The sequence below is a fragment of the Nylanderia fulva genome, unplaced genomic scaffold (genome assembly GCF_048542155.1).
Source record: "Nylanderia fulva isolate GAGA-0341 unplaced genomic scaffold, ASM4854215v1 Scaffold96, whole genome shotgun sequence".
In the NCBI taxonomy this organism is placed as follows: domain Eukaryota; kingdom Metazoa; phylum Arthropoda; class Insecta; order Hymenoptera; family Formicidae; genus Nylanderia; species Nylanderia fulva.
Window position 1 is genome coordinate 48,876 of NW_028191090.1, and position 12,856 is coordinate 61,731.

The 12,856-nt window shown below is 36.8% G+C and overlaps 1 protein-coding gene and 1 long non-coding RNA gene across 4 annotated transcripts in view; one reads left to right on the forward strand and one right to left on the reverse strand.

The window, feature by feature from the left end:
- Positions 1-207: 207 nt before the first annotated feature.
- LOC146719518 (uncharacterized) overlaps positions 208-12,856 on the forward strand; it is an 84,743-nt gene continuing 72,094 nt past the window's right edge. The window contains exons 1-4 of one of the 3 annotated variants that reach the window (XR_014926495.1): positions 208-446; positions 537-662; positions 764-795; positions 891-997. This is a non-coding gene — a long non-coding RNA (uncharacterized LOC146719518). Of the gene's footprint in view, positions 447-536; positions 796-890; positions 998-12,856 lie in introns of all 3 variants that reach the window. The other 2 variants (XR_014926494.1, XR_014926496.1) reach the window with 2 other exon arrangements.
- Positions 9,951-12,856, reverse strand: part of LOC114930270 (uncharacterized) — a 56,855-nt gene continuing 53,949 nt past the window's right edge. Inside the window, exon 2 of the mRNA XM_029302016.1 lies at positions 9,951-12,586. Coding sequence (XP_029157849.1) covers positions 10,308-12,398 — 2,091 coding nt within the window. The 5' untranslated portion in view covers positions 12,399-12,586 and the 3' untranslated portion in view covers positions 9,951-10,307. The remainder of the gene's footprint in view (positions 12,587-12,856) is intronic.

Sequence of the window (12,856 nt, forward strand, 5' to 3'; positions counted from 1 at the left end):
TCAGAAAGTGGAAATTAAAGAATTAATTAGTTTGAATTTTATTTTTATTGCATGATAATATATATTATATATATATTATAATATATATAATATATATTATATAACATTATTTCTAGCATTAAAAATTATATAGATATAAATTATTTATTTACATTTAATTATTTAAATAAATGATTAGATATAAATTATTTATTTAAATTTAATTAAATTATTTATTATTTCGATTATTTGTATTTCTAATATTGACACAATTTTGACAATCAATAATTATCATGCCATTATTAGCGATCGACGTGCTTATTTACTCGCGTTTAAATTTCCCGCCATTTCCAGGTGGCGCCACCTCAGTCGGCCATTGCGCTTTGGCGCTCACGCATTTACGTCGCGCCGTCGATCGCTGCTTCGTATTTATTATTTATAGATATAAAAAGTGTCTAGAAACGAACGTAAGTAATTATCGCAAACTCTAAAGTTGTAATCTTAGTTTATACTATATCGTCGAATGTGCGCGCGTGAAATAAAATTGAATATTTTAGATTTTCTTCCAACGAGGATCGAAGATGAAAAAAGAAGCAAAAAATCGCCCATTACTCATTTAGCGCCAACGCGTTCGCGTTTTTTCCCCTCGTATTTATAGTCATAAAAAGTGTCTAAGAATGAATGTAAGTCGTTATCGCGTACTCTATAAAGTTGTAGTCTTAGTTTATATTATTATTGAGTGAATATGAAACGGAAATTCGCGATATCTTTGATTTTCTTCCAGTGAGGATCAGCGAAGAAGAAGAAAGTACAAAAGTACGTATATATATGATATTAGCGAGCACATTTATTCACCATTATTCTAATTAGCGTGTACAAACATATAATCAGATCCTTTTTTCTGTTTCCAGCGAAGAAATGTTTTCCGGAGATCAGATCCTCGCAGAAGGAAGCGGCACAAAAGGAATCCGCACCAGGAATCCAGGAACAGGAAATCCTGTTGACATAGCCGGCACCGGTGAGTGTATATGTTTTTATTTAGCCTATTATCATGCTTTATTATTGTTGAGATCATTCATTGTTCGAGGAATGTAACAATAAAATTGCAAACTTCAACCTAAAAATTATATATAATATTATCTATTGTCTATTGAATTATATCGGTGATAAAATATAGTGTCCCAAAAATATGCAACAAAAAAAAATTGATTTTTTAATTAGATAAAAAATTGTATTTATAATATATATGTAATTCATTATATAACTATCTGTTCATGAAAAATTTTAATTAAAGAAAATATATCGAAAATGTATTATAATCGCAAACGACAGATCTTTCAATTGAAAACAAATTTATAATTTTTAATATACAGATTTTATTATTTAATATATGTATATATATTGCATTTTTTTATGTAATGATATTTAATTATATGTATATATGTAATTATTTTAATAATTTAATCAATATTGTTTCTTTTTAATAACGAAGATTATTTAGTATAAAAGACATATATAGGATATCTAAAAAATATTCAGCGATATTTTTCAATAGATAAAATTTCAAAACAATTACGGATATAATCGATTAAATAGCAGGCATTTCAAGTGTCTCTCTCTTTTTTTATAAAAAAGCATATAAACCTTTATTAAAACTAAGTACAAAAATAATAGGTACATTTTCTTCGTCGTCTTGTCTAAATCTCTAAATTATGCCAGCTGGTTTGCGCCATCCAAAATTATTTCAATCATTATACACTCGTGAGCAATAGCGAAGAGTATCCTAAAGATGATCATGTAGGATATATTTTCCTGTGTCATATGAAAGGCTGTTCTGATATAATATATTTTCGCCATTTCTCTCAAAAACGTTACGTGACAAACTAACAGAAACCTCTGGATCTCGCGTCAATATTAATTAATTAATTAATTTATGATCGATCAATAAGTTTGAAGAATCTGAGAAAAGCGAGCGAATTCCTTACTTCAACACGATTGTACGCAGCATCTCATTTAATGACGATAACGTCATTTTTCGTTTCGGTGAAATCTTCGGCGAGTTCGGAGCCGATTTTCCAACGAAAGCGTGTGAAAGTTTCGTTGAAATAAACCTCCTTCGCAACATATCAATACATATACATGCATAATTAAATAATCTCGTTGACTCGATAAATTAGTCGAAAATTTTCATATATTACACGCATATATTGCACTTAGCAATTTATTATTCTTTGATCAAAAAATCATCCTCGTATCGTAGAGATCGTTCGACGATCTTCGCGATTGCTGAAATTAGGAGAGAAACTTGAACGATCATTTTATTACTAGAGCATAAAAAACGCACAACTTGGAAGAGGAAAGGGAACCTTACAAAGTTTTAAAAAACACAAACAGCTCTTATACGCAGGTCCTTAAAAAAAATACAGGGAAGGAGAGAGCGATATACAACTGTCGACATCGACGTTGCTGACGTATGAAAATACGTCGCTAATACATATACATATACATATATATATATAAAATCATATATATTTGCGTATATCTGTACGTATATAGAAACATTGTATTATATTTATATTTATATATATATATATATATTACGACTTCGTTAACAACATAAAATGTAATTATTCACATAACACAATAATCCGTGATATAATATAATATATCATTATAACGATCTGCTTTTTTTGTACTGGATAGGCCGACGCGCATATTTTTATATACAGGATGTTCGCACAATGTACGGAAAAGTATCTCAACGATAGATTCTTCAAAGTTTTCAAATCGATTTTTCTAGGCGAATAAAATATTATATTATATATTCATCAAATAAGCTTCAGAAGTATGAAACAGCAATAAAAAAATATTATTTATAATATAAATAATTTTATTAATAACATTTTCTTTTTCTTTTTATGTTATAATTGCTTTGGATCTTTATTAAGCTTAAATGTAATTTATAATATAATTACATACTTATATAGCCAATTTTCGTCTCACATGTCTTTATTTTATTTTATCGAACAAACGATTCAGCAAAAGATTAGAATGGCAAACTTGAAAAATCGTTTGTAATTAAAAATATTAGAGTTTGTATTATAATTGGTTTTTTTTTTTTTTTAAATTAAAATTTTTCCAAGTTTAAAATAATTTTTTATTGCTCGTTTCACATGGCCTCGTAATATTTAGTAAGTTATCATTGTGTTTGAAAAATCGATTTTATTATCAAAGATAATGTTCGAAATATTTTTCGTTAGTATATTCGGTCACCCTGTATAATACATAATATATCTCATCAACTTTTCTGCGAGAGTACAAAGATTTGCATTCCTCGCACGCGTCCGGAACTAAACGGAACTGTTCGAGTCTCTAGCTTTGATGATCGATCGGGAGGAAGAAATCGAACAGCCACGTGTAGCTATATATAAAACGCGTCGAAATATTCTATACATCTTTTCTTCGCGCGGCCCTCGACCGCTTTGAGTATTATTGCATCGCATATTGTTTAAAAGAAGGAAAAGAAAGTAAGAAAGTAGAGAATTTCTACATTTACATTCTCGTTACCATGGTAACCTCGGGATTCGGATTCGTATCCTTATAATAAAGGCTCAGAGACAGCCGCCACGATTTATTCCTAGGATTAGCTTTACGTACGTACATTCACGCTAGGCAAAGTATATATATATTGTATATGTATGTAGGTTTGAGAAGAAAATAATATGAAGAATTCAAGAACGCATCTCTCTCTCTTTCGAACGCGTTGGGAAAGATCTCATGGTTCTCGAACATTGAGGATCCGAGAATCGGAAGACTTCGACGAGTATTTTTTTTTTTTTTTTCTCACGTGACGCGATCAACACATTGTCAGGAAATAAATAATATCGTAATTTTACAATTGATAAATTAAATAATATTTTAGTAAAGTACCTTCAGAAGCAGTTATTTTTTTCTCTTATACACAGCAGATGTTTCTCGTTCCCGAATATCAGGCGATTATTAATTTTATAATCAAGTTTGATATAAGGAGAATTTTGTGTAGAATTTCTCAAGAACAATTTTTTTAAATTATTATTATTTCTCGAAATCTATTCTTCCTCGCGCAATAGGCAAATTATTTTACGAGGCAGAGAAATTTTCTTTCGTATTTAAACAATTTGGAGATTATTTGTTTTATCTTCCTCTCTGAAGTGGGATATTTTAATTTTCAAAGTGGGAGGATTGCTTCGTACGATTCGCGATTTTTCCTAATCCGATAACTCGTTTTTCTCTGCGTTTACGACACGCGATTCGTTCATGGCGACCTTTACGTTGCTCTTTTCGCGCAATCTTCCATCTATGGAGATCATTGTTGTAAGACGAGCCACACCTCTTCATCCTACCTTCAGAAGGTTAACAGGCTTGTGCGCAATTCTTAAGGAGTCGTCTAGACTCCTAGACTAACAGCAAAAATGACTGTCTTCGAATTTCAGAAGCGAAAAAAATTTTTTTAAATTTTTCATATCTTTTTTTAATTAAAAATAAAATATTTGGAACGCGCGTATAAAAATTTTATTTAAAATTGTGTTTCTAAATTCTAAATATTTTTTTCTAATATATTATTATATTTTTTTGAATTAAAAAATTAGAACATTATATCTTTTTAATATTATTTATTTTTTTAATATTTTCTTTTAATCTTTTTAATATAATTTTTAATTATTATTTTATTATACTTTTTAATTAAAAACAGATATAATGGAATATTAGTATAATAATTATATACACGTGTAATTACTACTGCAAATATTCTATTTTTAATTGAGAAAGATATTAGAGAGTTATAATTTTAAATCTCAAAACTTTTTTACGAAATCCTCGAGTTTTTTATAGTCCAAGAATTTCAAGTTTCATACATTTTTTTACTTAAAAGTATATTTTTCATAAAATGTATTTGCACTCTGAAAAAAATTGTTTTCATAAAAGAAGGAAGAGTTGAAGAATAAGATAAGAATTATAAATAAAAGATGAGTAAATAATCTTGAATCTTTTTTAAACTCTTTCTTCTTTCACAAAAAAATTACAATAAAAATTACAAAAATATTACAATTAAAATAAAATACAAATAAAATTACAATAAATTACAGTAAATGTTTATATCACAAATGCAGAAAGTATTCACGAATATGAAATTTCTCGGACCCGAGGAAACTCAAGGATCTCATTAATCCTTAAGGGAATTCTAAACGCCCCTGAGAAGTTTATTGCTTTTTTCCTGTTTTATCGACAAAATGTGAGGCTAGATAAATTATAAATCTATTTATTCTTTTTATTGGCAGTTTGTACATACAAAATAAGACCAGGGCGAATTTGGCATTAAATAAAGGAATATACGTGAATGTTTAGATATCAATTTGGAAGCCTAGTAAACGAGAATAACTCATCCTACATTTTCATGTGTGCACGAAAATGTAGAATGAGTTATTCTCGTGTGCTAGGCTTCCAAATTGAGATCTAAACATTCACTTATATTCCTTTATCCAATGCCAAATCCGGCCTGGTCTAATTTCAGGTAAAACACAATCCGTATAGCCAATAAATAGATTTATAGTTTATCTAACCTCACATTTTGTCGATAAAACAGGAAAAACAACAGATTTCTCAAGAATCCCCTGAAGGGAATGATCCTAATAAACGGATCTGTTTTTTCGGCCGAGCGATTATTTCTTTTCAGATAGATTATTGACAATTTGTACATACAAAATAAGACCAGGGCGGAATTGGCATTGGATAAAGGAATATAAGTGAATGTTTAATGAACGATGTGTATACACACATGCACGAAAATGGATGATCTATTCTCATTTACTAGACTTCAAAATTCATATCTAAACATTCACTTATATATATATTCCTTCATCCAATACCAATTCCACTCTGGTCTTATTTTATATGTACAATCTGCCAATATTGTGTATATGTGTAATATGTGTGGTGCTAACTTATCGGAATTCGGGACGGCGTTTAGGATCCCCATAAAGTCTCCGCGACGATCGAAAGTCGTCGCATCCGAGGGATCCCGATGAACGACGCCGCTTTCCTTTCGCAATCGCGAGATGGGGTGGGGATCGATCGCGCGGTCAATTCGCCGCGAGGCTGATTAGAAGCCGGGCGGATCGCGATCCGATTCGACGAGATTGGTGAAAGCCGCGACGGCGGTGACTTTAAACACCCCTTATAAGGTCGCTCTCATCATCGCGATCTTTAAGTACCCTAGACCGATGCGTGATGAGGTACAACGCCGCGGTAATAACGCCCTTATATCGAGGTGCCCTACAAAACCGGCCCCCTTTTCCGTACCGTAGATTGAATTTACTTTGTCCGGTAATTAAAAATAATGTATAGAATCGTAGAGCTACTCTCGTTCCGTGGAAAAGAGAGAGAGACAAATTTCTTTTACAGGCGAAAGACGAAACACAAAAGTTCTCTCTATTTCTTTTTTAATTTATTTTGCGCTGCAATTGGAAAATAACATGGAGCGAAATTGTAAAGTTATATCAGCAGTAAAGATAAAAGATGAACTGTATAATTTATAGTATTTATAATTTGTGAACGGAAAAAAAAATCTTACAATCTCTTCGACTTCTTTATGGATTTTTCCTGCTTTTAATTAGAATAGTGAAGCACGAAAGGGGGGCAAGATATGATCGACACCGTAAAATTATAGATGTTTAGAACTATAATTAAGATGATCTGCTGTTGCTGCCTGTTTTAATTAGAGTAACGTGCAGCAGAGAGATAGATATGTTAATCTTTTGCAGTTTCTCCGTCCATTTTTTTCTTTTTGTTTGATAAATTATAAGATAATAAATATAAAATCTTAATTTTTATTCTTTTTCTCGGCATCGCGATTAAAATGCGACTATTACGACGGCTAAAAGAAAATTGAATAATCTCGTTCGGTATAATTTTTCTCAATTAATAATTTAATCTAATTTTTTCAATTATAAAAAATATGCTTGATAATATTTTTTTTTCAAACTTAAGTCGTGTTGTCGATTGAGTATCGGCTCTAGTGGAAGAATAATCTCGATTGTGCACATGATTAATTATGCAAATTGGGTGGGGAACGATCGAAATCATACGAATTTTCCAGCAAACGCGCTCGCAGATTTTTTTCCCTTTCGAGAAAACCTCTTTAAACACTCTCAACTCTTATCTGGGCAAATTTCATAAAACATAATTTTTTAGATAGATAAATTTGTCATTTTTTGGTCAACATTTAATCAATGTGACGTCAAATTGACATCATCTAGACCTTCTGTTCTCCTCGGAAAGAGTTGAGCGCGTTGAACACTTTTCAAACGCGCCTTTCGCTTTACTTAATCGATAATTAATTATCTCCGATAACAAATCGCCGACAGGTAAAATTTATCCCTCGAGGTGAAATTTATCGCCACCTGCGTCACGACGCGACGCGACGCAACGTCACGTCACGCATGCGCGTGTTTGATGGGCATGCACGTAACGCAATATCGACGCAACGTGTAATTATGTATACCAGGCTGGCGAATCTCGCGATATAGCCCGAGGGGCCCCGTGTTCGGAAACTTTGACCTCCGCGGTCGTTATTACGGGGTCGCCGGGGGGAAAATGTAGCACGCGTATACAAGATTAGGTTAGGTTAGGTTAGGTTAGGTTAGGTGCGAAAATTTGCGCGTCTCTCTCTTCGTCCCGATTTTATATATCGCATTCGCGCGTTTGCACTGCGTGATGTTCAGCGCAGCTTCTTGAGATCGTATTCGAAAGAATCGCGTTCGAAAAAAAGTTGTTCGTGAAATATAATCGCTAATTGTTTTTTAACGAGCTTCAAACAGTCGGTATAATTACGGCAGTATATGATATATAATTATTGTTGACACACGAGGGCAGTTTTCTTATTAATAAATGCGAATATTAACTCTTCACATGCCTTTTTATTGTAACTTAGCAGTGATCAATTTTTCATTTTGTGTAAGCTTCTTTATGAATTGTCGATTTTATTAATATTTAATGATTACTAAAATAATTTATTTATTAGTTTTCTTAATGCATTAGTTATAATTTTTTATATTTATTTTGATTTTATATTATTATATATATTATTTAAAAAATTTGATTTATGATTGGACCAATATATTTTTTCCATATAAAAATTTTGTGTTTATTAATTATCGATTTTATTAATATTGAATGAATACTAAAATAATTTAATTATCAGTTTTATTAATGCATTAATAGTAATATCTGTTATATATTTTTTATATTTATTTTGATTTTGTCATATTATATATAATTGTTATCAAGAAATTTGGATATGATGGACTAATATATTTTTGTTCATATAAAAATTCGGCTACGAAGAGTTGATATACGCAAGTTGGATATATTTTACAAAAAAAAAACTATATGATATATATTAATCTTAAATCTCTTCTGAGAGAATTAAAAATAAAAATAAAAAATTTTAAGTTATCTCAAATAAACGTATTCATTAAAATGAATTCTAACATTAGTGTTCTTATTAGTTAACATCGATAAAAAAATTATATTATAATAATGTAACTTTGTTATATATCATTCTCTCTAACATTATTAGTGTTTTTTTATCAATAAAAAAATCCTTCCATGAAAGATTTTGTTCTGCAAACAAAGTTAGGCAAGAAATGTCTAAAAATACAAGCGATTCTTGCGTGATACATCTATCCTGTGGTAGCTTTCGATAAGATATTCGTAATGGATCGACAATAGTCTACTCGGTTGATCCCTTTTTTTTTTAGCTGCGCTTATACGCGAGAGAAGAGAGAAAGAGAGAGAATGAAAAAAGTAGCAATGTATAAGAAAACAGTATCCCGTTACGTTTCGTTCTAAACTGCTCGTTGTGTACGTACCTAAATCACAGCTCATGCTACTAATTACTTATTAAAGGGTATTCCTCTCGATACTCTGCACTTATTTTGCTCTAAGTTACTACCTAAATCTATTCTCTGTATACAGGGAACGTTCCAAGACCGTCGGAGATCTCTCTCGCAGATTCTTTGGCCGATTTGGAATATTTCGATTAAATCAATCGAAGTAATTTTAATTTTTTAAATTCACTATAAAAATATGAAGTATTCAAAATACGACGATCTTTGATATTTTCACGATGAGAAATTGATTAAGAATTTGAAAATGAGAAAAAATATTTTCATCGACCACAAATATACTTCGATTGAAAGGACTCGACGGTTCTGGAACACCTTGTATAATTATGTGTGTATATATATAATATATATAAAATATTATTTTATAAAACATCTTTAACGTCAAATATCTCGTGGCTATTAAATATAATTAATATCGTCAATTAGCCTATAAACATTCGTCGCTCTCTGTCGTCGTCATCACCGTCGCCTGTCATTGTCTTCGTCATCATTGTCATTAAGGGTAATTGGATGATCGTAGGAACAACAATTTCACGGATGTCATGTTAATTTAAGGGGAGTGCGATTGCCTCTCCTCTCTCAATAATTAATTAATAATTAATATAAAAACTCGGCGGCGAAACGCCGCCGTTAGGATAGATAATCTCGCAAACAAAGATCGGGGTTCTTATATATAATTAACTTTTTAATTAATAACTCTATGGTGTGTGTCGCGCAGGGTTTCGTCAAAACTTTGCGAAACTCGATCGGCTTCGTGCGCAGGATGTCGCAGAAAATAATTGCCATCGTTCACTTTAATTAGCAATCGATTTTCTCAATGATGATAATTATTTGAACTTGATTCGACCTGAATTTTAATTTAATTAAATTTGATTTTGCAAATAATCGAATAAAATTAATCGAGTAGACGTAAGAAATAATTCCAACAATTGAATTGAATTTAATTACTCAATTAAATTTTAGTATTAAATAGAAAATTAAATTAATTTGTGAATAACAAGTTAAGCAAGGAAATCCACTTAACGATGTTCAATTCAAATTAAATCAAAACTTCGTCGAATCGAGCAACTTCGTCTCTTGAAAAAATTATTTTCCAAGATTATTATACGCGAGTTGGCTTTCGAACACCCGATACACACAAACACACACACACATATACGTCATATGCGTTCATCTAATTGCTCGTCATGGTTCGCTCTTTCTCGCAAGCTCGGCTCTCGTTTCCATCGTGGAAATTATATTCGTGTAAAGAGAGAAAGAAAAAAAAATGGAGAACACGAGAGAAAGCAGAAAACCAGCCGCGGGGCTGCTATCTCTTTTCCGAAACGGAAGAAGAATACGGACGGATGTGCGTATCATCAAGCTCCTCCGCGCTTCGCGAAACTAACTGGGGGGACTGCAGGCGGTCCCCGTGGGGTCCACGGCGACCTGGGTCCTGCTGGCGATCGCGGAGGACGCAGCGGGTGGGGTCGCGTTGGTCTCCGCCGTCGGGCTGGCATTACCGTTGTTCCCGGGGGCGGCGGCCGCGCCGGTCCCGGAACTGGTCTGCTGGATGCCGGCCGGTTTTTGGGTCACGTGGGTCTGGTAGTGCTTGGCCAAGTGGGCCTTTTGGCGAAAGCTCTTGCCGCAGAGCGAGCAGGCGAACGGCTTCTCGCCCGTGTGCGTCCGGATGTGCACGTTCACGCTGTACTTGTCCTTGAAACCCTTGCTGCAGATACTGCAGTAGTGCAGGGAACGCTCCTTGCGCTGCACGCTTCCGGGCGATCCACCGGAGCCACCCGACTGTTGCTGGTTCGCGTTGCTGCCGGTATCCGACCCGGCGCCACCGTTGCTGGCCCCGTTTGCGTTGTTGCGATTGGCTCGTCTGACGTATTTCTTAGGTGGTTTGGTACCCACACCCACCCGGGCGGAAGTCAGCTGCAGCTGACTCGGTTGCTGCTGTTGCTGCTGCTGTTGCTGGTCTACGTCGGTCCGTGGGGCCGGTTGTTGCTGGAGAACATCTTGCTGGGCTGCCGTGACCACCGTTACCGTGCTCACCTGGCCCAGATCGGCCGGTAGCGTGATAGTCCCCAGACTTCCGCTCGTGGGATCCAACGTGTACATCACCGTAGTGGTTGCTGACACGTTGCAGACCGGTTCCAGGCTGCAGTAGGACTCTACCACTTCGTTGGCGATGCTTTTCAGCTTCTCGTAGTCGCCTGGTCTGTAGGTGGTCTGGTCCAGCTGCGAGAGTAACAGGTCCTCATCGGTACACGTCTGCATAGAGTCCTCCTGTTGCTGTTGTTGCTGCTGCTGTTGCGGCTGATCGGGCACTAAAAGAGCCGCGTTTGCCGGGACCGGCATCGATATGGTGGGTGTTTGAGAAGCGGGTGACGAGGAGGAGACCGATTGGGACGCTCCGGTGTACAATTTGCCTTGAAGGGCGCTTCTCAGAAGACTCTCGGCGGAATCCCCGGCTCCCACCGCGACCGCGGCGGCGGCCGCGGCCGCGACTTCCTGCAGATTCTGATCCGACAGCTTCCAATCGTTATTGTTGTCCCCGGAACAGTTGGCCGAGGACACGCGCGCGCACAGTTCCTTGCTCTCGACGAAGCCGCTGTCGTCGGTGGCGTACTGCGACGAGGGTACGGTGAAGCCACGACCGTCCGGCCCGTGAAACCTGTCGTTGACGCTCCTGGACACGTCGCCGCCGGTCTGCTGTTCGTGCTCCTGCTCGCCCGAGGACGGTTCCATGCTTAGAATGGCGTCCAGATCGAGATTGGGTCGCAGGGTCCAGGAGTCGCCGGACGCCGGCGCCGGGCTTTTGCAGCAATCCAACGCGTCCATCGAGTTCGCCTCGTTGTTCAGCACCGTCAGAGTGTAGATAGCACCGTCCGTGTTCTGTCGGTCGTTGGAAGCACAACCAGGACGGACTGAGCCGACAGCTTGATGATGATCCGTGGGACCAGTCGCTGAATGAATGACGCTGTCATTGGGATGCGCGCTCGAGGACCAGCAGTACTTGTTGAGATCCTCCAACAGAATGTTGCACGTCTGCTCCTTCCCGTCGTCCTCCTGACCCCAATAGTCGCACTCGGACTGATCCATGGCGGTGGTTTCTCCACCAGGTTGGACCCCGCCGTGCTGCGCGCGCACGTGATGATGCGCGTGATGATGTTGATGATGATGATGGTGGTGGCTGAGCGAGCCGGTAATGGTCGAGACGGGCGGCAGCGCCGTCAGGGTGTTGTTGTTGGTCTCCTTGATGAAGGGCGAGCCGCCGTGCGTGCTCTCGTGGTCCTCGTGGCTCTGCTGAAGGTAGCCGGCTATGGTGCGGCAGTTCCCGGCGCCACGGTGCAGGAAACTCTCCTCGTCGGAGACGACGCCATCGGCCGAGGCGCAATGCGGTGGCGGCGACACCACGAAGTCGAAGAAGTCCGTCTTGGGCAGGTCCTCGCCGCCGCCTCCCGGCGCGAAAGCCTCCGTCAGGTCCATGACGGTCGCTCGTTGTGCTCGGTTCTCGGCCTCCCCGTTTTTTTCCTTTTTTTCACCCCGAAGTTGACGTCGAGATTTGTTCGCCCAAGTGCGCCGCACGACGTCGATCTGCGCTGGATATTCTCGTCAAACGCAGCGCCCTCGACTCCGCTCCATTCGCCACCGCATCCTCAGATTCTGCGGGTTACCTAGAAGAGAAGAAGGGAGATTAGATGAGGTTTTAATGCGATTTTAATGTGTAGGTTTCAGCTGCTCCATAGCTCTCCGCGATCCACATAAAGGGTTTAGGTGTATGAATTTTGAAATAGAAATAATATATCTCGGAGACAGGCGTTTTTGGAATCTTCGTTAAAATTCTGACGCTAAAAATCATCTTCGGATCGTATAATTAAACGATAATTTATTGCTCATTTTATATCACTCTCATTTCGAATTAATTCTATCGATTAATAGAAAAA